This window comes from Camelina sativa, chromosome 16, assembly GCF_030686135.1.
Source record: "Camelina sativa cultivar CO46 ecotype springtype chromosome 16, ASM3068613v1".
Lineage (NCBI taxonomy): Eukaryota > Viridiplantae > Streptophyta > Magnoliopsida > Brassicales > Brassicaceae > Camelina > Camelina sativa.
Window position 1 is genome coordinate 1,798,160 of NC_141895.1, and position 25,713 is coordinate 1,823,872.

The 25,713-nt window shown below is 34.3% G+C and overlaps 4 protein-coding genes across 5 annotated transcripts; all 4 read right to left on the minus strand.

The window, feature by feature from the left end:
• Positions 1 to 20: 20 nt before the first annotated feature.
• Positions 21 to 4,184, minus strand: LOC104749327 (beta-glucosidase 30-like). Its single transcript, XM_087492029.1, has 12 exons — positions 3,968 to 4,184; positions 2,961 to 3,030; positions 2,764 to 2,819; positions 2,345 to 2,411; positions 2,161 to 2,238; positions 1,974 to 2,061; positions 1,494 to 1,868; positions 1,189 to 1,406; positions 1,059 to 1,093; positions 858 to 960; positions 551 to 659; positions 21 to 465 (listed from the first exon to the last, which is right to left on the minus strand). The coding sequence occupies exons 7-12, from the start codon at positions 1,778 to 1,780 to the stop codon at positions 84 to 86; spliced, it is 1,134 nt and encodes a 377-aa protein (XP_087348155.1). The 5' UTR covers positions 1,781 to 1,868; positions 1,974 to 2,061; positions 2,161 to 2,238; positions 2,345 to 2,411; positions 2,764 to 2,819; positions 2,961 to 3,030; positions 3,968 to 4,184; the 3' UTR covers positions 21 to 83.
• On the minus strand, positions 1,970 to 4,105 carry LOC147925024 (beta-glucosidase 30-like). The gene is made up of 6 exons (XM_087490712.1): positions 3,968 to 4,105; positions 2,961 to 3,030; positions 2,764 to 2,819; positions 2,345 to 2,411; positions 2,161 to 2,238; positions 1,970 to 2,061 (listed from the first exon to the last, which is right to left on the minus strand). The coding sequence occupies exons 1-6, from the start codon at positions 4,103 to 4,105 to the stop codon at positions 1,970 to 1,972; spliced, it is 501 nt and encodes a 166-aa protein (XP_087346838.1).
• A 3,333-nt stretch (positions 4,185 to 7,517) lies between the features above and the next one.
• LOC104749328 (beta-glucosidase 16-like) lies at positions 7,518 to 11,003 on the minus strand. 2 transcript variants are annotated; one of them, XM_010470928.3, is made up of 12 exons: positions 10,668 to 11,003; positions 10,512 to 10,581; positions 10,237 to 10,295; positions 10,070 to 10,145; positions 9,899 to 9,976; positions 9,675 to 9,762; positions 9,309 to 9,564; positions 8,678 to 9,011; positions 8,524 to 8,555; positions 8,252 to 8,354; positions 8,043 to 8,139; positions 7,518 to 7,843 (listed from the first exon to the last, which is right to left on the minus strand). In XM_010470928.3, exons 1-12 carry the CDS (start codon positions 10,812 to 10,814, stop codon positions 7,639 to 7,641), a joined length of 1,545 nt encoding a protein of 514 aa, XP_010469230.1. In that variant the 5' UTR covers positions 10,815 to 11,003; the 3' UTR covers positions 7,518 to 7,638. The 2 variants fall into 2 exon arrangements, with proteins under 2 accessions (XP_010469230.1, XP_010469231.1); XM_010470929.2 differs by lacking the exon at positions 10,237 to 10,295 and having other exon boundaries at positions 10,668 to 10,980.
• Positions 11,004 to 18,211: 7,208 nt separating this feature from the next.
• On the minus strand, positions 18,212 to 20,075 carry LOC104753241 (beta-glucosidase 27-like). The gene is made up of 8 exons (XM_087492030.1): positions 20,045 to 20,075; positions 19,755 to 19,812; positions 19,510 to 19,670; positions 19,300 to 19,431; positions 19,102 to 19,179; positions 18,921 to 19,008; positions 18,561 to 18,816; positions 18,212 to 18,465 (listed from the first exon to the last, which is right to left on the minus strand). Exons 2-8 carry the CDS (start codon positions 19,760 to 19,762, stop codon positions 18,346 to 18,348), a joined length of 843 nt encoding a protein of 280 aa, XP_087348156.1. The 5' UTR covers positions 19,763 to 19,812; positions 20,045 to 20,075; the 3' UTR covers positions 18,212 to 18,345.
• Between the last annotated feature and the right edge of the window lie 5,638 nt (positions 20,076 to 25,713).

The window sequence follows — 25,713 nt, forward strand, 5'->3', positions numbered from 1 at the left end:
TGCAGCTCCATTACCCTCTCTTTCTAATAAAATACTTTTCATATATAACAAACGAAAATTTTCAACTACATATTTATTCTCTATTACTTGCAAAACACCAAATGATTGTAAGGATAATCAAAAGAGCAACGATTTTTATCCTCGTCTCTCCTCGATTGGTTCGCTGCCATGAAAGATACAAAGAAGCCCGCAGATTGCACCTCTTGCTCATACAGTGTCTTATTCCCCTCCTCACGTGACTTCTTACATGACATCATCTCCTTGATCACTTCTTCTTTTTTAGTCTCTCCGACCGATCTCTTAAGGAACCGTTTAAACCATCTGACCGAATCTTTTGGATAACGTTTAAGACCATTGACAAAGTCAACATAATAAAGACCAAATCTAGCTGTGTATCCATGTTCCCATTCAAAATTGTCCATCAATGACCATGCATAATATCCTCTTACGTCACACCCATCTTCCCTATAAACATCAGAGAATAAAATTATCATAAATTTGATCGATTTCAACAGAAATTAGAAATATTGTAAGAAAATCAAGAACTAACACTATAGCTTTGTGAAGTTCTTCGAAATGTGACTTATGGTATTCAATCCTAAATGTGTCCTTAAGAATCTCTTCTCTTGGTTGTGTACCATCGTCGTTATCATTGATTCCTGCAATTTAGTAATCAATATAATACATAATTAGTCGCATCAAAAAAAAAAAAAAAACACGAAACAGTGAAAACTATTCAAAAACGCAGTTAAATGAGTTGGTTTAGAACATATCACTTATCTCAAGTTAGAATTCAGGGCTAAGACATTATTTTATTTTTTAGTAGAGTTAAAGAGATTACAAAAAATGTTGCCAACCATTTTCTTTGATGTAGACTGGCATGTTATTGTATTTGTCTTTGATATAGTTTAGAACTTTTCGCAAGCCTTCCGGATATGACAACAATAAACCCCTTTCTTCCTGAAAACAAAAATGATATTAATTTTAAATACCTTAGGATAATATTATTTGTCACATTCAGAAATTAGTATTTACGAAAAACGAATTAAGTTACGTACCCCAAGTCCAATAATGTGGCCACTGTGGTTGGTACCTGTTTCAAAGCAATTTACAAATAGTGTTTAGGTTATCATCTAAGCCTTTATTATATGGACCAATCTTTGGTAATTAGTAATACACATTACGTACTTTTCCATTCGACATGATGATCAGTTTTGAAACGAGGCTTTTCAGGATCGATCTGAGGTGTGTGAACAGCAAAACGTGCCGTATAATAATTTACTCCAACAAAATCAGATGAATTTTTTAACATATCTGATTGTTCTGCAGTAAATGAAGGTAATTTATGTCCTGCATATTTTTTAACAATATTTGGATAATCTCCATAAATCACTGGATCGAGATGCCTATATATACATAAAGAAAGAAAAAAATAAGTTACAAATAGAAACTAACATTAAAATCATTAAATTATTCGGTTAAAGATAACTTACCATCCAATTTCAAAAGCAAGAGCTCGTTCAGCTGCTTCTTTATCATCAGCAGAATCAGAATGATAAGGCTCAAACCATCGTGGCGACAATACTATCCCGATTTGGCTATCATGCGAAATTTGTTTACATTTTCGGAATTCTTCTACTGCAGCGGCATGAGCAAGAAGAGTATGATGTGAAACAATGTAAGGTTCGGTACTCGAATCGCCAGCATGACACTTTTCGTTTACCCATTTTGAGCATCGACCAGCAGCCTTGTTACCTTGATCATAACCCGCAACAGTCATAATGTATGGTTCATTGATCGTTGTTCACATCTTAACTTTATCTCCAAATTCTTCAAAACAAATTCTTGCGAAATCTCGGAAATCTTCTCTATTTTGATCAAAGTTATATAAATTAAATAAATTAATCATTTCAAATTAACTATGTTTTTGTATCTTGGACATATATATGATATGCATTTCCAGTTTTGCTTACACGATTTTAGGGCTTAAAAAGCCACCGTACTCGTCCTCCAAAGATTGTGGATGGTCCCAATGATAAAGCGTCATTGAAGGTTGTATATCTGCATGGTTATCAAACCATGATTAAATTTGATTATTTAAGTTATAACCACATGTCTAATTTTAATAAAGAACTTTAGCACATAGATTAATGATTGTACCATTAGCAAGAAGTTCGTCGATGAGATCCTTGTAAAATTGTACACCTTCTTTATTTACTCCATCTTTTAGTTTTCCGCCTATAAATTAAAATATCACTTTATCTATAACTTGTATAAATAGTTATTTGTAAGAAAAAAAATCTAATCATCGAAAAGAAGAAAAAAAAAAAAAGTCCAAACTTACTGGGAATTAATCTGGACCACGAGATCGAGAATCGGAAAGCATCCATGTTTAGCTCCTTCATGTCATCCTGATTTTTTTTTTGTCGTATCACAAAACATCTTTGATTAATCAAAGGATAAATAAGTAATACCATATTATGTTATTTTCACATTAAAACCAAAAAAAAAAACATATTATATTGACTAACCAGTAACCAAAACAAAAAATGATAACGTGTTAACTTTGCAAGAAAGTATATTGACTTTTTCGAAAGCTGTTTTCATTTTGATGATTAATTACGAAATTTAGAGATAACCTGATTTTCATTAAATAATATGATAGCTAGTTTGATTTAAACATTGTTTTGAATACCATATGACTGGTTATAGAATATAGATGCATACTTTGTATAAATAAGCTGATTATATATTAGATTGTACCTTGTAACGATGATAAAAATCAATTGCTACATCTGCGTTATGCATATTGGTCCTTTCTGCAGACAACGATATATATTAAAAAAAATAAAAAAAATCAGTCACAGCTCACAAATAATTCAGCAGAACTATATATGGTCCATCGAATCGACAATGGTCCATTGAATCCGTCCGTAGATTTTGCTGTAACCGGATAATACCTGGATATGTGCGGCTGAAGTGGTCCCATATTGTTGGAGATTTGCCGCCTTCGTTTGTTGCACCTTCGTACTGCATAAACATTTTTTTTATATATAAAGAAGAGTACATTATTTTATCGCAAGGCTAATATTAGAGGGACAAATAAGAATGAGACAAAACATGAGCAAATTTATACGGAAGATCGTGATATGTATATGATTGTAACTTGGAACGTAGTATACTTTAATTAACTAAATAATTTTGTTATAAACTATGATTTTCGTATATTCATGTAACATATTCTCTAATCAAACATTATAACTTTTATAGGATGATGCAAGATACTTTATACATCTCTACTTTATATGACAAGAGAACATTTGAGAAGAAAAAAACAAGAACGAATTAAAATAGAACGATCAGGATCAATTAGACGTCAGCAAATAATATTTTTGATTATTCTCGTAGTTGAAGTTGAAACTCTAGCAGTGTTTTCACTTTCAAATCCAGCTGCCCAGATATGTGTTACAATTAAGTATACGGTTCATCTTTTTTTGATGTTTTTTTTGTTTGGTTTAAAACCAAAGAAAGTGCATAGAGCCAGAAAAAGCCCCAAAAGAGCATGTTTTGTAATAATATATAACAGCTTTTTTTTCAGTTCACTTAATAGAGAACCCGTAAACAAAATTGTATGATTAGAAAAGCACACGAAAATCTTTTGCATTATGTTTTAAAACCGTACTGTATGTTTTATTCTACTATGGCTCATAGAATATGACCATAATACTGCAAAATGGTAAAATTGCATAAAGAAACAACAAATGCACGATTTAAAATACATTTGTTATTTGTTAAGCCGAGAGAATTTTAATATAACTGCGAAATTGCAAAGTTTCATAAATAAAAAATAACAGAATGAAAAGAAAATAATAGAATAATAGAAATTTAAATCGTGATTTTAACTTTGCGACAGATAATCACATAGCCATTTGCTATGTCACAGATTGCTGCTAATCATAAAAATTACCTGAAACGCTGAAGCAGCTGTTCCAAAAATGAAACCATGAGGAAAACTGTGCCGATCTAGTTGTAGAGAATTAATCGTATTTGCTAACAATGAGATAATCGAAAGGATGATGAGGAAACTCCATCTCTCCCTAGCCATTTTTTTTTCTCTCTCTCTTTTTTTTTTTTTTTGTTGTTGTTGTTGTGTGTGTAGTCTTTTTGAGATTCCTAAAGTGATTAGATTTTACTCGATATCTTCTTCCTTATATAGAGGATATTCATAGGTGAGATATACATCATCTACGTGGAAATGTTTGGACATATATATCTAGATATAGATAGAACTTATAGTATTATTTAAAATCACTTGATTTTTTTTTAAAAATTATTTCATCTGTATTTCTTTCCAAGTTTAAGACTATAATGCATATAAGTCTCGATATTGCCAACTAAAGCTCAGGAGCTTGTTTTTTCCATCGTCATCTCTGAATTTGCCCGTGATCACCGCTCCCATTCACCATCATCGTCTTCTTTGAATATTCCCATGATTACATGCTCAGATTCACTTACATAGTTACAGGTATGTGTAATATATATATATATATATAGTGTAAATTAATGTTGGTGCTGAATGTGGTCAACATCACGGATATGTTCACTGACAACATATTCTGCGAAGAGTGTATGTACGTCGTGGTACGGTTACAGCATCACAAGTGTAACGTAAATCAAAGACCAACTTTAGTTTTTTGGAATATTCATTGTGTGCTAACTGCTAAGTCATGTGTAATATTTTTTGTTATTAGTGTTCCAGTTTTGATTATAGAGCCGGTCTAACGTTTGTCAGTGTGCCCTAAATCAAGATTTACAATGTTATTATTATTTTTGAATGTTGTAGACTCATCCACGAAAAAAAGAGAGAGAAGTTTAATGGTAATGACAAAGACAATTATTAATCATCAAAACCAAACAAAAGAAAATAAACTTTTTGATACAAATCTCATCATTTTATTAAGATTTTAGATCAAAAACCCAAAAAAGTTTCACTGGTTTACAAATGCACTGAATTTAAGAATGTAACTGGTAAGAGTGATAATAAAACAGCAACACAGAATTCCTTCTTACTTAGTTGCCCTCGAGAATAATTACAGAAGGGAAAAATAATGTTCACCAGAAACAAAAACAAAAAAGAGATATGAGCAATTGTCCTTATCACATTCCACTATGGAGAAAAAAGAGATGAGAACAATTAATTGGCAGTGACATGTTTTCATATTAAAATATTATATATTTGTATATGAGGCTATGAGCAACTAAATTAACATAAGGAGACGGGCTTATGGTACTGATTGGTGAAGACAAACAAAGTATTACAAGTAGTATATGTTTGAATTTTTACCGATCACAAAAACTTTACCAAAAACTATACTAAAACTTTTATTCTTAGTTTTTTGTTTACAGTTTTCATGTAGAACTCTTTCTTACAACTTTGCACTATTCCATAAAAGCTTATAGCTTCAGCTTAATTACAGGTTTTCTGACCCTTATATCTTCTTTTCTTTTCTCTTATCCATTTATGATTATTATTTTATCTTATATATATTTTCTTTAAACGACGTACATAAGTAAATTATATGTTATATATTCATGAAACAAATAGTTAAATTTAACACAAAAAGAGAAATTAGGTGAAAAGTTGTGTGTTTTATATAAAAAGAGGTTATATATATATATATCATTATTCAAATTTATATATATCATATATCATATATGTATGGTGTTTAAAACTTCGTTTTGCACCATGTCTTTTTAGGCCATATATGTAGGGTATATATGATTGTTATTCTTTTGGCATTGGTGAATTTACTTAATCCCAAGTTGCACGAAACACCCAAAGCAAAGTCTACTACACTAAACAGATCGATGCATCAAACATCCTAAGCAAAGTCTAGTAACAGAAGCGCAAGAAATGTATTTTTATACTGCATGAAAACACGACTTTTTTTGAAAAATAAAATATGTATATATAATAGTTGAAGTGAATTTTTTATTCACGAACGCTAAATTAATTGCCCTATGGAAATTGTATAAATTATGATTAAGAAAGAAAGAAAAAAGTCTTTCAACAAATTTTATGACACGTCCAGGTGTAAAGGACGAGATGAGAACAACTACTAAAAATTGACTTATGCATGTCTGACTTTTCTTTTTTCGTTTGTCACGGATGTTTTTACCTCTAATATGTCAAATGTCTGACCATTGGCCGAGTCCGCTTGGACATTTTTTTTATATGGGTGGAAGTTAGACAGTCCAAATGGACAATAATCCAAAAAGTGTTAATGACCATTTCCAATTGATCATGATTATGGACAACCCATTTTTATTTCTATTATTTTTCATTTATAAAATCTGAGTTTTATTTTTGTTATTTTATTTTATAAAATATGAATTTTCTTTTTGTTGTTATTCACTTATAAAATCTGAGTTTTATTTCTTTTATAAAATTTGAATTTTATTTTGTTGTTTCTTGTATAAAATCTGATTTTTTTTTGTTGTTTCTCTTATAAAATCATGAATTTGGTGGGAAAATTATAAAATTTCAATGGGAATTAAACTAATTATCAATCATAACTCTAAGGCAACATTAAAGCAAGCCCAAGAAATAAAAAACCCCAAATTCTAAAAAGTTTTTCAATTTTTGTTACTTTCTCAAATCAAGAACCCTAAATCACTAAAACTCAATTTTTTTCACCAAATTATAATATATTATATATAATATATATTGCATGTAATATGAACAGAAACAGTTAAATCAGAGGTGTAGTCTTACAAAACGATCAGACCTAATTAAGTTTTGCACGTTTGAGACATCTACGTTTTAAAATATAAACTATAGCACTTTCACACTAAAGTACACATGTATCATGTAATCATGTATATACGTACGTAGTCTTAATTATCAAACCTAAAACTTTTGTTTTCCTGGTGGGCTCTAAACCCATTAGGCTAGTGATCATGTTTTCGGCTCCAGAGGAGAATTTTCTTGGACCATGTTTTTTGGCTCATCCACTACAAGCGTAAGGTGGCTGCTGCTAAAGCTGTGGAAAAAGCTCTCCAAATCTGGAAGGTGAAGTACTATGGATCTACAATGTACCTCGACGATTCCAAATCTTCAATATCCTTTTCGATAAGGATCGATGGAGTCGAGGAAAAAGCAATACCTTGCCGCAGAAGGTCGTGGTTTGCTCAGGCTCCGCAGAGGTCGTGGTTTCCTAGTTAAAATTGAAGTGGAAGCAGCATAAGTTCTAGATGATGAAGAATAATTGGTGTTTCGAACAAGAGGCAAACCATGTCCAACTTGCGGTGAGACCGTGAGAGTCTCGCAAAATCCTACACCGGAGAGGGTCAAGCCAGGCGAGACCAAAATTGTATTGTATAATATATCACATAATTGGTATTTTGCCCAAAAAACAAAAAAAATAAAGCAGAAAACGTATACTTATAGTTCTCTATATACGCCTCAAAGTTTGTATTATTAATGTTTGCTTTGAAAAACTAACAAACGCCCAGAATTACCAAAGAAAGTTACCACCTCTTATTTAAAACGTTTATTTTCTGTACATCGAAAAGAAGCAGTACGTTTTGTATAGACACCGAATAGTAGTAGACTAATGGCTCGTGTGATTTATCGAATCAAATACTAGCCACCTGCTGCTTCGTCCCATTACGCTCTCCCTTCAACAATTTCCTAAACCACTTCGCTGATTTCTTCGGATACCTCTTACGTCCATCTTCAAAGTCCACAAATACTAGTCCGAACCGGACCGTGTATCCTTCCGACCATTCAAAATTATCCATCAACGACCACGCGAAATATCCTTTCACATTCACCCCGATCCTACATTTTTATGTGTAATATAATTTTCAAAAACGTTATTAGCATCTGCTTGCGCCTTAAATACATACATTATAACTTTATAAGGGTATCCTATCTAGTTTTTGGTTCGAACGTTGCAGTTTAGGATATACAGAAACTAATAACGAAAACTACCAATAATACGATATGTTTATAGATGTGATCGGAAAAGAGGACTTACGAGATAGCATCGCTAACCATCTTAAGATGATGCGCGTAGTAATCAATTCTCAAATCGTCGTCAAGAAATATTTTGCCAATATTTCTTTCATCCACTCCTACGTGATTTTAAGAAAGATACGCGGAATAAAATTATTTTTAGTCTGCACTAATTTTTTTTGTCTTAGAAAATGTTTATTGTAAAAAGATCTATTAAATACTATGATTTACCGTTTTCTGTAATGTACAAGATGGGATCATTGTATTTGGTTTTCGCATGTAGTAGGAGATTACGAATACCCTCGGGATAAATGAAAAGCCAATCCGACCCAGCCTGAAATGAATCATAAATAATATACGTCATCACACATTAATAGATAAATATGTAGTTATAACCTATATATATATATAGATTTTTGAATTATTTACTAAAATTATATCATGAAAATCTTGATTTAATAGAGAGATTGATGACTAAACAAAACTGAATAGAATAATCGTACCGTTGGTCCGATAGGCACGCCATTTCGCTCACCTAATACAAATATACAAAATAAATAATTAATTTATATGAAAATATAAAATTTTAATATTAATTCGAGAAAAGGTCAATTTATTAGGTAGGGTTTTTTTTAAAAAGCCATATGGTTCACGGACCTACGACGCTGACGCAAGCATCGGTGGTCATGGTGATGTTTTCAGTCGCACACGGCACATCTTGTGCGTAAAGAGATGAGTAATAGTTAAGTCCTATAAAATCGTATGATCCTTTGAGCATTTCGGACTCTTCTGGTGTGAATGTAGGAAGACGACCGTCTTTAACGTGGCTGACCATTTCGATAGGGTATCTACCGTATACAATTGGCTCCATGAAGTAGTCGAATGTGAAGGCCGTCGCTCGAGTTGCAGCTAACTGGTCAGCATATGAGTCTGAATAAGGGTAGTGCCACACTGTGTTTATTGCTATACCGATTTCACCTGTCTGAGTTGCCTGTGAATATACAAAATATTAGGAGCGAAATCATGATTCTTAACTGGCCGCCTCAGCCGGTTTGTAGTACTGTAACGGTAAATAAACAAACTCAGGCATACATAATCATTGCTGAAACAGTGCACACTGGAGAAAGAATAAAAACAGAGCAGACCAAGAACAGAGTAAGAAACAGAACAGACTAGAAACAGAGTAAAAACAGAGCAGATCGGAAACAGAGTAAAACAGAGCAGGGGTCACAAACACAAACAAACAAGTAAACAATTAAAGTCTAGATCATGAATAGAGCAAGCATACCTGGTACTTTTCTCTGTAGACTTTGACAGCAGCTCCATGAGAGAGGAGGAGGTTATGGCCAACGATGTAAGGCTCGGTGGCTGCATCACCCCCGGTGCAATCAGGGTTAGTGAAATTGGAACATCTACCAGGTGCCTTTTGACCTGTTATATAACCTTCATGTACCACTGTATATGGCTCGTTCAGTGTCATCCACTGCTTCACTCTATCTCCAAACTTCTGGAAACAAAGTTCTGCATAGTCTCGGAAATCATCTCTGTTTCATCATTACCAAAGATCGACAACAAAAAAAAAAAAACTCTTTCTTAATACTTTTGCATGTCGTAATCTTATCATATATAGAGATCTTAAATAAATGAAACTTACACAATCTCGGCTCCTAGGAAGCCACCGTAAGCATCTTCGAGTGTCTGGGGTAAATCCCAGTGAAAGAGTGTGACATATGGCTTCACACCTAACACATGTACAATAACATTAAATGTTGCCTTCTTGACAAATGTTAAACTACCCCAAGAGTTTCCTCAACTTGTATTAAAAGCAAAAGTCCTCTACTAATCTTTACAATAAACTGAGAAGCAGAGAAGCATTACCTTTAGAAAGAAGTTGATTAATCAAATTGTTGTAATAGTCAATTCCAGCCTGGTTAATTCCTCCCTTTAGAGTCCCACCTAATTAAATACAAAATGAGAACACTTTTACTAATATCCTCATGAAGAACTATAACAACTCTTACAAAAGATTTGATCGGATAGATATCTTACGAGGTAGAATCCGTGACCATGAGATCGAGAACCGGTAAGCATCAAAGCCAATTTCTTGCAGCAAACTCACATCTTCCTGGTTTCCATGAAGAACAAATGTAATGCATGTTGGATGTGTTAATTGATTTTTTTTTTTTTTTTTGCTTTTGAGTGTAGAAGAAAAATACCTTGTAAAGGTTGTACGAATCATCCGCAATGGACCCGTTACTACCATCCAATATCTTATCTGAACAAAATATTTATTAAATCGAAAATTTCAATATCAAGAAAAAGAAAGAAGTATCAAGAAGGGGTCATCATCAATCTATTTTTGCTATGAACACGAAGATAAAAGCAGATTCATACATATAAACAAAAAAAACTCCAACATTTTTTAAAGTCTTGAATGTTTTAACTTTTAAGAGATCCAAAAAAAAAAGTTTCTAGTTAGGAAAAAAAAAACCTGGGAAATTTTCAGAGAAGGAGTCCCAGATACTTGGACCTCTACCATCTTCATGAGCAGCACCTTCACACTACAAAATCTGAATAACTCAACAAAAAGATACAAAAAAGAAGAAGAAGAAGAAGAAGAAGAAGAAGAAGTAAATAAGAAGCAAACCTGATAAGCAGAAGTTGCAGATCCAAAAATGAAATCATCTGGGAAATCATTTCTGCTTAATATAGGCCTTGAGGAATGCTTCTTAGCGGAAACTCCAATGCAGGTCAAGGTAATGAGCAACAGTAAACTGATAAATTTACTTCCCATTGCTGTGAAAAAAGAAGACTAATTCAATGTTTAGTTTTGTTTATAGATGATATTTGGTTGTGAGACCAAACTTTATAGAAGAAAGGGAAATGTTCAGAGTTGATTATCTCTCCTATCTATAAATAGAGTTGTTGGAGGGAGAGAGAAAGAGAGAGTAGCACCTAGCCACCTAGCAACATCCATGCCCTTATATAATAGTAGTAATTGATTTCTTATATTAAACAATTTTCTAATTGTTGCAAGAAATCTTATCATGTAAACTATATTATTGTTTTTTAAAACAAGTTAATCAAAAGCTGATTCATCACATCAAGATAAATATTCGAAAGCAAATACAAACGTGGGAATTGAGAAAACAAATATTGCTTTGAAAATATGCATCTGATGACGAATCAGCTTAAAAAAGTCTATAATTTTATTGACATTTTCGTCTTTTTTTTGTTAATGGTGTGAAACAAAAATATTGTTAACATATTTGTGCATTATTTTTGAATTTTTGGTGCTTCGATTTTGGTTTAGTCTATTGATTGAAATGTGTATTTATATATCGTGTATAAATAAATTTGCTTTGTAGACTAGAGAGGGTTTTGTTGCGTGAAACAGGTGGACACGATTATTTTGGTCAACGTTAAAAAGAAAAAAAAAAAAAAGAGAAATAAACCCTAACGTGGAAATTATTTAATATCCATTTCTGGCATGACCTTTAAAATATCGAAGTAAGGCCCAAAACATTCCCTTATATAGTCCATCATGGGGTAATGGGCTATGGGACTGGGTCCGTCAAAGTCCAAATATATCGAGATAAGGCCCAAAATATTCCCTTGTGCAGAGCCCACACTCTACTGATAATATAAACCCACGTGCGTCAGTACCCACCAAAAGCGCCGTTTTTAACAAAAACACATTTTCTACTAGACCCCGGCGCGTGAAACAGATGCCGGTAAAATATATTTACAAAAAAGGAACTTAACATATACTATAGTATAAAACATATTATTTGCACGAACCAAAAAAAACATATTATTTGAGAATAAAAAATCTGTTGAAAATAATAAATGACTGAATATATGTAATTCAAATTCATTTTTTAATTAGAAAAAATGATCATGCAGCTGTCATGAATCAATTCATTATCACAAATTCACATGAAAGTTTGCACACCACGATGTCTTTCATAAACCACCGAACGCATAATTTAACAATTTTGTTTTGCTGTTTGATAAACTTAACTAAATTACAAATATTCTAATTGATTTAAATCCAAGAATTAAAAGTGAACAAAGGAGACCAAAAGTTTAAAGGAAATTTTTCTTGTCTTTTTTTTTTTTTTTTTATTATATATATATATTTTTTTAATTGAACGGTTTAAAGCCGCAAAGAACTCTTAATCCCTCTTTACTGAAGATACTTTGCTTTGCTTTAAAGCTTTTTGAGAAATCAAGAGTTCGAGGGCTTTAAAAGATTCAGACATATTAGGAATAGTTTGATTTGAAGCTGAACCATTTGCTAATCTCTTCTTGTTCATTGCAGATTTCAACACGTACTCTTCTTCCTCTGAATCTTCAACTTCTTCTTCTCTCTTCAAGAACTCTTTGAACCACATGGCTGACATTTTCGGAAAACGTTTTAGTCCGTTGTTGTAATCGACGTAGAACAGCCCATATCGGACTCCAAAACCTGCGTTCCATTCACAATTGTCTAATAACGACCATGCAAAGTATCCTTCAACTTCAACCCCATCCTCCCTGAGCAACAAAACAATTATCATCATCATTTATCAGTTAGCAACTAAGTAGCTAGGGTTTCAACACAATACAGTTTCTTTTGAGCCAAGAAACTGAATGGTGTAATTAGAGAATTCACTTACTGGATGGCTTGTTGGATGCTTTGGAGATGTTTCTTGTGGTACTCTGTCCTTTCGAGATCCATCAAATTAGAAAGTTTCGGGGTTTTCTCGTAATCTACATCGCAGTGTCCTGAACAATTTTAACATAAAAAAAGATAGTGAATTAGACTTTTTTTGAAAGGCATGGTGATAGAATTATTACCGTTTTCAGTGATCATAAATTTTGGGCTTTCATATTTTTTCTTGGCATAACTTAGAAACTTTCGAAGTCCTTGTGGGTATAGAAAATCCCATTCTGAGCCACCTTTAGCACCCAATGTCTCTCATGCTTTGTTTTGTTCTGTAGCAATAGAAATTGAAAACTTGTGAGAAAAGAAACCGGTAAAAAAATTAAAGCTTGGAACCAAAAGAACGAATACAAACCCTAATATGATTATGAGTATATATTATGGGATTCCACTTACTTCTCCATTCAATGCGTGCGTCTGATCTCCAGTTGGGCGTGTCATGGTTCACTTCAGCAATACTTTTGACGTAGAAAGCACTATAATAATTCACTCCAACGAAGTCAAACGATCCTCGTAGCTTCTTGGATTGGGTTGCGGTGAATGTGGGTAATCTTTTTCCAATCGATTTTTTCATGACTTCAGGGTAATCTCCGTACACCGTAGGATCCATTTGCCTGTTCATTTAGAATATTATTACGAGCCAGGGTTCTATTGTGTAAATACTATATCGACTTGTATAGTTTGGTTATTTATGTTTACTTCCTTAGGTCAACTATTGTATCTACTATATAAGGCACACTTTGTGCAATATTATGAATAAGAAACCTTTTATACATCTTAAGGGTTTTGACATGGTATCAGAGCTAAACCTAATTTTTTAGGCTATTCGATCCTCTGTTTTTGCTTGGAGAATCCTGTTCTTCTTGTTGTTTATTTTTTGATTTCTTCCTTTTCCTTTGACCTTGGTATATTGATCATTCTGTCGATATATTTTTCTTTGAACTATGACGGACGATCAATCTGTTTCTAAGGTTGCTTCGACGCTGACTTCGGGTTCTAAGTCTCGTTTTGAGTCTACCCGACGTAGAATCGATCCCTATGATCTCTCGGCTGGAGATAACCCTGGATCCGTGATCGCACAACCACAACTTCGTGGGTCCAATTACGATGAGTGGGCTATGAACTTACGTCTTGTGTTGAGAGCAAGGAAAAAGTTTGGTTTTGCGGATGGGACTATCCCCAAACCTGATGATGAGTCCGATGACCTTGAGGATTGGTGGGCTAATAACGCTAGGGTGGTGTCTTGGATGCGACAAACTGTAGCACCGGATTTGAGTAGCTCCCTCTCGCATCATGAAATTGCTTCTGATTTATGGACTCACATACAAAAGCGATTCTCGGTGAAGAATGGCCAAAGAGTCCAGCGTTTGAAGACTGAGTTGGCTAATTGTCAACAAAAGGGTTCCGCGGTGGAAGCTTATTATGGGAAACTTACAAAACTATGGACAAGTCTTGCTGATTTCCAACGTGCGAAGACAGCTGAGGAGATTGCCAAGGAACGTGAAGAAGATAAGTTACACCAATTCCTCATGGGTCTTGATGAGAGTGTATTTGGCGCGGTAAAATCTTCTCTTTTATCGCGTGATCCACTTCCATCTCTTGATGAGGCGTATCAAGTTGTTTCTCAAGATGAGGAATCAAAGAGAGCGGGTAGGTTGATGGAAGAACGGAATGAGGGGGCTAGTTTCGCGGTTCGTGTGGCTCAGCGTACTTATTCATCTCCTCCACTACGAGATCCTTCGGCTGTGTGTACGAGCTGTGGCAGGAAAGGTCATTTGGCGGATAACTGTTTTCGTAAGATCGGTTATCCTTGGTGGTGGGGCGATCGACCTCGTTCCAAACTTCCCATTACTTCACAGGTTGGTCCAGGTAGTTCAGGCAGCGATCGTCTTGTCTCGGTTGTTCCCTCCAAGCCTGTTGAACCTACACATGTTCGTCACGTTGCGGCTTCGATGTCTCTCGGACATACCAATATCACCGACGCTGATCGTGTTGGTTTTAGCGGCTTAAGTGATCAGGATTGGATCAAGCTGAAGGATATGCTTAATGCACGGAATGATGGTACTCATGATCCTCGTGCTGGTAAGTTTTTTATTGAGTCTTGGATTATTGACACTGGGGCTTCTAACCACATGACGGGAAGCATTGATTTCTTAACGAATGTTTGTGATATGGCTCCTATGTTTATAAAACTTCCTGATGGCCGGTTTACGGTTTCTACTAAACACGGGATGGTCTCTCTCGGTTCACATCTCACTTTGATAAACGTATTCTTTGTCGATGGCTTACACTGCCACCTTATCTCGGTCTCTCAACTGACTCGAGATCGACAATGTCATTTACAGATATCTGATCGGCTTTGTAATCTTCAGGACCGCATCACACAGACGGTGATTGGCGCAGGTGAACAGCAGAATGGGTTATATTTTTTTCGAGGGATGGCTGAAGCAGCTTTGACACAAGTTTTGGAGCAACAACCCAAGGAGGTGTGGCATGGTCGCCTTGGACATCCTTCTTCTACAACTATGGAGATGTTGTCTTTTTCAAATTCTAGTAGTAGTGGTTTTGATTCAAAAACATGTGACGTTTGTATTCGTTCAAAACAAACACGTGATTCTTTTCCTTTGAGCATTAATAAAACTTCTGAAGTTTTTGAGTTGATTCATTGCGACTTATGGGGTCCTTATCGGACAACAACAATCTGTGGGTCACGGTTTTTTTTTACAATTGTTGACGACTTCTCTCGTGCTGTATGGATATATTTGCTGCCCGCAAAATCTCACACTGCTTCGACTCTACGTGAGTTTGTTTCTTTGGTGGAAAGACAGTTTGACCGCAAGGTTAAGACATTGAGAAGCGATAATGGGTCTGAATTTTTAAGCCTTAGCGGTTTCTTTCGCGAGAACGGTATTCTCCATGAAACTTCCTGTGTTGGAACTCCTCAACAAAACGGACGTGTGGAGCGAAAACATCGTCACATCTTGAATGTAGCCAGAGCCTTACGTTTTCATGCTCACATTCCGGTTGAATTTTGGAGTTATTGTGTTCTAACCGCTGGCTACTTAATCAATCGAACGCCCACGACGATGTTCCATGGCAAGACTCCATTTGAAGTACTTTATGCCCGACCACCTCCGATGAACCATCTCCGCATTTTCGGTTGTTTGTGTTATGTTCATAACCAAAAACACGGTGGGGATAAATTTGCTTCTCGCAGTAATCGGTCCGTGTTTCTTGGTTATCCTTTCGGGAAAAAGGGTTGGAAAGTGTACAACCTTGATACTGGTGTAGTTTCTGTTTCTCGCGACGTTGTCTTTCTTGAACAGGAGTTTCCATTTGCTCATACTAGCTTGGATTCTCCGACTGCACCAGCTACGACTATACCGACTCCTATTATTGATGATGATGCGTTTCTTCCTTTGGATTTGGTTCCATCCTCCAATGAGGGCTTGCCGGTTGAAACTCCTTTGGCCACGAAACCACTTGTTTCTCCTCCGCCACGAGTTACTGCTTTGGGAGATCCTTCGGCCGTATCTCCGATTTCCTCTCCGGTGATTCCATTGACTTCTTCTTCTCTGCGTTTGGACTCATCACGTGATGATGTTGTGTCTGATTCTTCTGAGGTCTTGGATGTGTCTACTCACGACACACCTGAGCCATAAATTTAAGTCTACACGCCTTCATGACTATGTGACTAATACGACTCATGCGGGGTCCGATGGTGTTTTTGTTGAAACTTGTTGGTACCCTATCGACTCCTATGTTGACTGCTCTCAATTTTCGGATCACCATCGCGCGTTTCTCGCTGCGATCACGTCCGGTAAGATACCTAGGACGTTCGCTGAGGCTATGGAAGATGAGAATTGGCGTGAAGCTGTTCGTAGTGAAATTACCTCGCTTGAGGACCAAGGCACATGGACGACAGAGACATTACCTCCGGGTAAGAAAGCTCTTGGGTGTAAATGGGTATTTACGTTAAAATATCGATCTGATGGCACTCTTGAGCGCTACAAGGCTCGGTTAGTGGTCCTTGGCAACAACCAGACCGAGGGTCTTGACTATACAGAAACGTTTGCTTCTGTTTGTAAGATGACTACTGTGCGTTCTTTCTTGGAAGTTACGGTGGCTCGGGATTGGGAGGTTCATCAAATGGACGTTCACAATGCTTTCTTACATGGTGACTTGGAAGAGGAGGTTTTCATTCGTTTCCCTCCGGGTTTCCGTACTGATGATAAGACACAGGTTTGTCGATTACATAAGTCTCTTTATGGGCTTAAGCAGGCGCCTAGATGTTGGTTTTCGAAGCTCTCCACTTCTCTTAAGGAATATGGTTTCGAGCAGAGTTTGAAAGACTATTCGTTATTCACCTATGCTGATGACACTCGGCGTATTCATGTGCTCGTCTATGTGGATGACCTTATCGTTACTGGGAACTCTCATGCAGTCATTGCTGATTTTAAGACGTATTTGAGCTCTTGTTTTCGTATGAAGGATCTGGGTATCTCTAAATATTTTTTGGGCATTGAAGTGTCTCGGAATACTACTGGTATGTATCTGTCTCAACGTAAGTATACACTTGATATCATTTCGGATACTGGTTTGCTTGGGGCGCAGCCTGTCTCTCATCCTATTGAACAGAATCATCGTCTGGCTACGGCTACAGGTGCATTGCTTCCTGATCCGTTTCGCTATCGTCGTTTGGTTGGTCGTCTTGTTTACCTTGGGGTTACTCGGCCGGATCTCTCGTACGCTATTCATTTGTTGTCTCAATTTATGCATGCTCTGAGGGTGGAACATTGGGAGGCGGCTCGTCGAGTTGTTTGTTATCTCAAGACCAATCCGGGTCAAGGTATTCTTCTCCGTTCTGGTACCAATCTTCGTCTTACGGCTTGGTGTGACGCTGATCATAACGGTTGTCCCTTAACTCGGCGTTCTCTCACTGCTTGGTTTATTCAACTTGGTGGTTCTCCGGTATCTTGGAAGACACGGAAGCAAGATGTGGTTTCTCGTTCGTCGTGTGAGGCTGAATATCGGGCTATGGCCGAAACAGTGTGTGAGCTTCTATGGTTGCGTGAGGTTCTTGTTTCCATGGGGGTTGATTGCTCAGCTCCGGTCTCTCTATATTGTGATAATGAGTCGGCTATTCATTTGAGTAAGAACCCGGTTTTTCATGAGCGGACAAAACATATCGAATCAGATTGCCATTTCATTCGTGATGAGATTGTGCGTGGTGTCATTGCTCCGCAACATGTTTCGACTAAGGTGCAATTGGCTGATATTCTCACGAAGGCTCTTGGTCGTAAAGAGTTTGACGATTTTAAGCTTAAGGTGGGTATTCGGGACCTGCACACTCCACCTTAAGGGGGTATTACGAGCCAGGGTTCTATTGTGTAAATACTATATCGACTTGTATAGTTTGGTTATTTATGTTTACTTCCTTAGGTCAACTATTGTATCTACTATATAAGGCACACTTTGTGCAATATTATGAATAAGAAACCTTTTATACATCTTAAGGGTTTTGACAAATATACACCCAAAAAATTGTGAGAAATTAACTCAACAAAACATATGTCGTTTTCTTTATATAATATCAAGAAATAATTTAAACTAGTGATCACCAGCCAAACATAAACTCCATAGCTCGGTCACATGCTTCTTTATCATCAGGGTCGCTCGAATCATAAGGCTCAAACCATATGGGGCAATGAGCGATACCAATCTTGCCATCTTTACACTGTGATTCAAACAAAAAAGTTATCAATAAATATGTCCACAAAGAGTTATGAGGTGCTTATAAAAAAAAAAATCAACTTTTTTTTCTTTCCGTACTTTTGAATTGTTCCTGAAGACTTCAACGGCTTCGGCGTGAGCCAGAAGTAGATTGTGACTAACAGTGTAAACCTCGAGGCCAGATTCTCCAGCAACCGCTGCGTCGTTCATGTATTTGGAGGCACGTCCGGGAGCTTTTCTTCCCGTGTCGTAACCACCAATACTATAGACCCATGGCTCGTTTAGTGTGACCCAAAATTTTACACGGTCCCCAAATTCTTCGAAACACAAGGCCGCAAAATCTTTGAAGTCATCACTGAAAGATGGTTTATGCATGCATATGTTAGATTCATGTCAAACTAATATATATATATATATATATATATATATATGTTAATAGTTAAAAATCACGTTACTTACACAGCTTTTTCGCTTAGAAATCCATTGTATTCATCTTCAAGTGCTTGAGGAGTATCCCAATGAAATAAAGTAGCTAGAGGTGTGATTCCTGTTCATACATATATATATGAAATATCAAATATGTTAGAATATGCATGTAAATAAAGAAGATTAGGTCTTAAATACAAGATATATTAACTACCGTTAGCGAGGAGTTCGTCGATGAGATCGTTATAGAATTGGATTCCTTCTTTGTTCACTCCTTTGTTTTTCTTTCCGTCTATATTTTTGTAAATATGAAGAAAATAACAAGAATTAAATCTATTGACTAGTTTCAAAAATCACTGAATAATATGGTATCAAGATAATAGTGGTTTATATTTATGAGTTGAGGACTTACGGGGGAAAATCCGAGGCCAAGAGATGGAGAATCTGAAAGCATCCATGTTAATATCTTTCATTCTTTGGATATCTTCCTTGTAATGGTTATAGAAATCGATTGCTTGATCAGCGTTAGAGTAGCAATTTCTCTCTACAAAATTTTCATTTCATTAGAGTTATTTCGATGATTACACCTAAATATTAGAAAAAGGTACGTTTATATATATACCTGGATATTTGCGAACAAATGTGTCCCAAACACTTTCTTCTCGAGAAGCTTCGTTTATGGCTCCTTCATATTGGTAAGCTGATGAGGCCGTACCGAAGAGGAAACCCTCCGGAAAATCAGACCGGCCGAACGAGTTTTCCTTTGAGTAAGGATGCATCCTTCTGTTTATATTAATTATAGCACACAAAATTATCAGAAAATGTTTGCGGAACCTTGTCGTTTTATTGAAGTTTTTGATTACTTACTGTGTCATTGTAGTAAATGATTTAAAGTTTTTCTGTCTTTTGTAGAAACTCTCTAAATCTGCATACAAATAGACACAAGATTATGAGCCAGTGGATCATTAGTAAAAAGAAAGAAAGAAAAAAAATCAGTAACACAACTTTGATATATGAGATCCCAATTTGAAGATTTGTGGGTATTTTCTTAATATCGAATGAAGCTGGTTAATTCTTCAAATACGAGAAAATGAAATTACTTTTTTTCTTTTATTTTCTTGCAAAATATATGAAGGAAGAAATCTACTTTTCCGTACTTGATGAAAGAATGTAAAGATTAATGCTGAGTTGTGAGAGAAGTGATGAGACATGTGAAGGTATATATAGGCAGGCAAATGGATTTAATTATGCGAAGAAACGTGGAAAATCCATACACTATCTACTCCAACTAGGTATCCTGACCGTTTATCTCATCATCTCTTTTTTCGGTCAAATAATCTGCTCGCAACAATGCAAAAAGAATGGAATATACTAATAATAGTCACTTTGTGGTCTTGCGATGTGTGATGTTGAACCAACTTCCTATCCTATATATGTTGACTCCTACTCTCATAAAAAAAAAAAAAAATCACTTTTTGTTTTCTTTTAGAAAAAATAATAATTACCTAAGCAACTACACGTGCGTACATATATAATATGGATAATTTTTGGTAAGTACATGTATAATATGGATAATTTTTGGTTTCATTAGAGCAAATTTAGTGGTCGTTTTTCAACCAATTTCTCATAAAAAAAAGAAAATAAAAAATATTAAAAAAGTAAGAAAGAATGTAGAAGTGTACTCAAATTGCTTATTTGAGAACCGATTCTTTATCTATATGTACATGTGTCTCTTTAGTAGTGGTCAAATTTTAATAAAAAATTAAAATATTGTCATATAATTAAAATATGTATATTTTTTTTTCTGAGTAACGATTGTCCAGTTGTACCGTTGGATTTGTTCTTAATGAATACTGCTTTTAAAGCAATTATTTAAAAACTTTTAAGAATAATAATTTCCAAAAATTAATAATTACCTAAGCAAAATATGTTAGCTGATTCATTGATCCGAAAATTAGAGTCAAACTAGTATATAGATAGTTAAAAAATCACGTTACTTACACAGCTTTTTCGCTTAGAAATCCATTGTATTCATCTTCAAGTGCTTACGGCTTACCGAACAAAAATATTGTGATTGCATGATTTGCAAATGATTAATCTTTTCACCATCTCTCTAGTAAATCGTAAGTAACGAGAACTTTTATATATAATTCCCCAAAGTCTACGAGAAGGGAAAGGGAAAAGTATATGCACTCTTCCGTTTCAAAATTTTCTGTACCTTTTTATAACTAGTACAATTATGCATGTATATATTAACGCCTATGATTAGTTATATAGTACTGTATCAAACTTTAATCATCACTAGGACATCCTTAATCAACCAACTTAAAGGACATCAATTTAACAAAAAAGAAACGTACACATAAAGGGCATGTAATTATATTTTATTTTGAAAAAAGGCTATGTAATTTTTTTTTTTCGGAAAAAGGGGGGCTGCAATTTTTATTGAAAAAACAACAATAACATTTTTAAACGATCGGATAAAAAAGCTATTATGTATCTATATATATAAATATATCTTAGTTTAGGAAAAAACAAATAACGTAACTCATTTGTTGTTTTCATAATCTCACTTGCTTAAGCATGCAGGGTAGGTTAAATTAGCGGTCGTATAGGTAAGCTATATAAATTATATAGGGTATGTGTATCAAAACAAATAACTCATTTTTTATAGTTGTTCTAATTGCGTAAGCATGCAGGGTTAGGTAGTATTTAAGTAGAGAAAACGTTAAAAGGAGTTTTGAGCATATATATCAAGTTATTATTAGAAAATTGATCGAACTAGTTTTAAAGGAAATTACGAAGAAATGAATAACGACTGAAATTTATAATGATAAACACATCAGGCGGCTCATTAATTATCATGGATAAGAGAGATTTGAATATGATATTAGATCTAACATAACTAATTTTGAAATATTTAGCAGATATTTTGAGATATATATATACTGAAAGACAACATATATACGTTGATATATATATATATATACTAATTTTGATATATATATTGTTGTCAAAAAAAAAATATATATATATATATATATATATATATATACTGAAAGATTTTTTTTGTATTTTAGAAACGATCGACAAAATGTCGATTCTTATTTTAATCTACAGTATAAAGAGCGAGTAACACATCAAAATGACAAAAAGATTGTGATATGTCAGCATTGATTAGGAGTGATATATACAGATTTCTCTAAGAGTGTATAATATTGAACTATATATTGTGGTTGAATAGTAAACTCGAACAGTCAAGGAAAGTGGTGCTAAGTCCGAGTGGAGCAACTTTGAACACTGCCAACCTCTTGTCTTATTCCTAATAAACTGCAGAAGTTTAGATATTTCGTGAGTATGCCCAATAAAATGGGATATATTTCATGGATTTTTTCCCCAAAACATTTGGATTCTACCTAATAATAATATTTGTTGGCGGTGGTTATACATAACACATAACATGCAATCTTTTTGGGCCGCACAGAAGTGGAATTTTCTACTTTCATATATGCTACTTTCGTTTCTGTGGTAGAGGGTACTTTCGAAATTTTCTCAGTAATGCAGCCAGGTCAAGATGCATGCAGCTTGTGCTTCATAGACCTCCTCAAAGCAGTCACTCGCTTCACCAAATATGTCTTTAATCCATCCATATGGTTATAAGTTATAACTTATAAACAGACAAGGTCATGGACAATAATATTGTCAACAAAGAGAAACAATCTTCTGCGTTGGTCAACAAAAATGAAGAAGGGCTACTGATCATCGAACACTATTATAAAAGAATGTCCTAATTACGTAGGTCATTATAAAATATTTATTCATAATAAAAAGTATTTAATCACAATATAAACATTGCTCAAATTTGTGACGTTTTTTTAATGGTTGCAATACAATAGTCACAAATTTTTATTTGTAACAAAAACGTCACAAGAGTTGCAATGAATATATTAGTAACCATTTTGTCATCAATAATTACGACACTAAAAGTAACAAAACTGTTTCAATTACAAACTAACAAAACATCTTTAAATCGTCACAATTCGTGTTTAAAATAACGTTTTAATTATGTATCTTATTATTACGAAACTATAGTCTCAAATGGTCACAAATGATAATTAAAAATTTGTCCCAAAAATTTAATAAATACTCAAAAATCATGATATTTTGTGATTATCATAATGTCTAATCTTGTCATTAGAAGTTAGTTTCAAATGGTCACAAATTATTACTGAAAAATTCATTGCATATGTATCACTACTCAAAGAAGAACAATCTTCAATTTGATACTATTTCTATGTGAGCATATAAAAAGAGAACAGAAACAAAACTTCTCATACCACAAATCAATACTGAAACACAAGTATTACTGAAATGTAATGCACCAGAACGTTGATAGCGTTAATGCACCAGAACTTTGCAAACCCTAAACTAGTTCTACTTTACATCAAAATAATCGTCTTTTTCTTTTCCATCTGAAAATATATTGATATACTTGGTGGAATAATTAATACATTCAACTTTGCTAATTTGCAAAGGAAGTAAGGACGAGTCTTTTTTGGTGAGAGAACTGCCAAATATAAGTCTAGTATCATTTGAAAGCTAAGCTCCTTGAGTGGTCTTAACTAGATAGCACTGTTAAGGTCCAAAGTAAGACTCTAATTGAGTATTTGCATTTGATTGTAATAGTTAGTATATATTCTCTGGCAAAAGATGACCTCTGGCCTAAACTTATTAGGGGCCGGCCGTATTGGAAAAGGGCAATAACAATTATAAATATTGACTCTACGGGCCTTAAGTGCTCTGTATTACGAAAGTTTAATTTTCGAGAATTTTTATTTCCGAAGTCTAAACCGGATTTCAGGTTTTGTGAACTATTGATCAAATTAACAGCAAACAAATAAATGAAGACAACACCATGTCTATAGCCATTATACCCGCCCGCTAACGAAACCACAGGTTAAATGAAAACTAAACTGGTAACTATGAGAATAAAAACCTAACAAGACCTATAATTCTCTCCAAAACATTAATGTTAATTAAAGAGTAACTAGGGAGGAACCCGCGCTTAAAACACGGTATTAAGATTTTAATAAGAACTGTTTTTTAACCTTACGATAAGTAACTTTAATAAATTTATATGTAATAATTGACATATTTAAATATAGTAGTTTATAATTTTAAAAAGTGTTAAATGTTTTATACTTTCAATGTGAAATATTAACCGAGTCTTTATAATAAACTATTAAACTGTAGAAAATAGATATTGAAATTCAATAACTAATTTCCAAATTTTTAAAAGGGTGAGGAATTGCCAATGGTTTAAAATTATATATTATAATGTATCATCTTAGTTACAAACCAAAGATAAGAGTAATACAAAGTTGGATTTCAATTAGCGGTTAATACAAACATACTAAATTTTATAGACATTACAAAATATAAAATTAGTCGACCAACGCCCCATTCTTTATATTTGAGTGCCTGATCTTTCACTTTGCTGCTTGATCACATGGTTTATGTAATAACGTCCAGCAAATTCAGTCCTGAAAATATATTAAATGTTTTAAGAAAATTTACTTAAACATAATACCGAACTTGATTTCATATAATTCAATACACCTTACATAGCCTGGTGATGCTCTAGTCCTTCGAATTCTGGTTTTATAAAGATCTTCGAAGAGTCCAAAGTGTTTTCAAGACATGGTGCACCTATGAACATTTATAATTTTAGATGAATTCATTGAATACCTTATATGAAAAACTTATGTAACATACCTTCATATTCTCCAACCCTCATAAACCGCATTACACAGAACACAAGTTCGGATTTGTAAATGAGATGGCACCCGCTCGATTGCCATATGGTCATGAATTGGAATGCGTATTTTTCTTTGAGACAACACTTCACAGTTTCACATCTACATGTTTATCAAATCAATTTAAATTTCAACCAAGACATCATTAAAACATAAGAGTCATAAAGGTAGAGTTAATAACTTTTACCTGCCATTCAACAATATGAGAACAACTTCATCATTATCAATGATACTCGCAGGTTTCCTTCTATCTTCCACATCCATTATACACGCACAAACATATAATAAGGGAAAAAGAAATAATTTAGGTTTACATAGTGTTTCTAAACTATTTTTGGTAAAGTGTTGATCGTTTTTTTTACGAAGCACCATTACACAAAATTACATAAATCCTAAAAAGAATCTAGTTTTCTGAACACAAAGATACCCATTAACTACATTGACGGATTGTTACAAAATAAAATAAAATCTATTTAAGAAATTCTTACAGAAAGAGATGTGATGATCTATTCTTCCACGTTTTATATCATCCAAATCCACAAACCGAAAGTAGTTTTTAGGACTCAATGATTCGAGCAGCCTTATCTTGGTTTCACCCGTAAATTTAATCTGATAGGGATGATGAGTATTCCTTTCCTCCATGGTTGGATTGATCACTTTGAAATTTCTAATACTGTACCACTCACCATCGTCAATATATTTCGGGATATTAGTGAGTGTATCAGGTAAATAAGGAGCTTCAATTGTGTCTCCCTTCACAGTTTTTCAACAATTGTGTAAGAGATGTTATATACAATAACTATTAGAACATCAGATTTCAATAAAATCAATTTAACTAACGACACTAACCTGTTCATCCACAAGAAGCAGAACTCGTTTGGTAACGAACTCTCTGACTTTCTAAGAATGTAAGACCTTGGCGTTTACACACCAATTAGTTCTTCCGGGCAGTAGATCAGCAATATAATCGAACCTCATAGTTTTCTCAAATTAGGTTTATTCTTGATTCT

Excerpts from the sequence above, each read along its gene's own strand:
- LOC104749327 (XM_087492029.1), bottom strand. The coding sequence starts at position 1,780 with ATGACTGTTGCGGGTTATGATCAAGGTAACAAGGCTGCTGGTCGATGC. Across the intron at positions 660-857 it reads AGTCTACATCAAAGAAAATG|GAATCAATGATAACGACGAT; the intron begins GTTGGCAACATT and ends ACTAAATTGCAG. Across the intron at positions 466-550 it reads GAACTTCACAAAGCTATAGT|GGAAGATGGGTGTGACGTAA; the intron begins GTTAGTTCTTGA and ends TGATGTTTATAG.
- LOC147925024 (XM_087490712.1), bottom strand. The coding sequence starts at position 4,105 with ATGGCTAGGGAGAGATGGAGTTTCCTCATCATCCTTTCGATTATCTCA. Across the intron at positions 2,412-2,763 it reads ATTTTTATCATCGTTACAAG|GATGACATGAAGGAGCTAAA; the intron begins GTACAATCTAAT and ends AAAAAAAATCAG. Across the intron at positions 2,239-2,344 it reads GTGGTCCAGATTAATTCCCA|GCGGAAAACTAAAAGATGGA; the intron begins GTAAGTTTGGAC and ends TTTAATTTATAG.
- LOC104749328 (XM_010470928.3), bottom strand. The coding sequence starts at position 10,814 with ATGGGAAGTAAATTTATCAGTTTACTGTTGCTCATTACCTTGACCTGC. Across the intron at positions 10,296-10,511 it reads CTTCTCTGAAAATTTCCCAG|ATAAGATATTGGATGGTAGT; the intron begins GTTTTTTTTTTC and ends TATTTTGTTCAG. Across the intron at positions 8,556-8,677 it reads TGCTTGCGTCAGCGTCGTAG|GTGAGCGAAATGGCGTGCCT; the intron begins GTCCGTGAACCA and ends TATTTGTATTAG.
- LOC104753241 (XM_087492030.1), bottom strand. Across the intron at positions 19,180-19,299 it reads TTGGCCTCGGATTTTCCCCC|ACGGAAAGAAAAACAAAGGA; the intron begins GTAAGTCCTCAA and ends ACAAAAATATAG. Across the intron at positions 18,466-18,560 it reads TCTTCAGGAACAATTCAAAA|TGTAAAGATGGCAAGATTGG; the intron begins GTACGGAAAGAA and ends TTTGAATCACAG.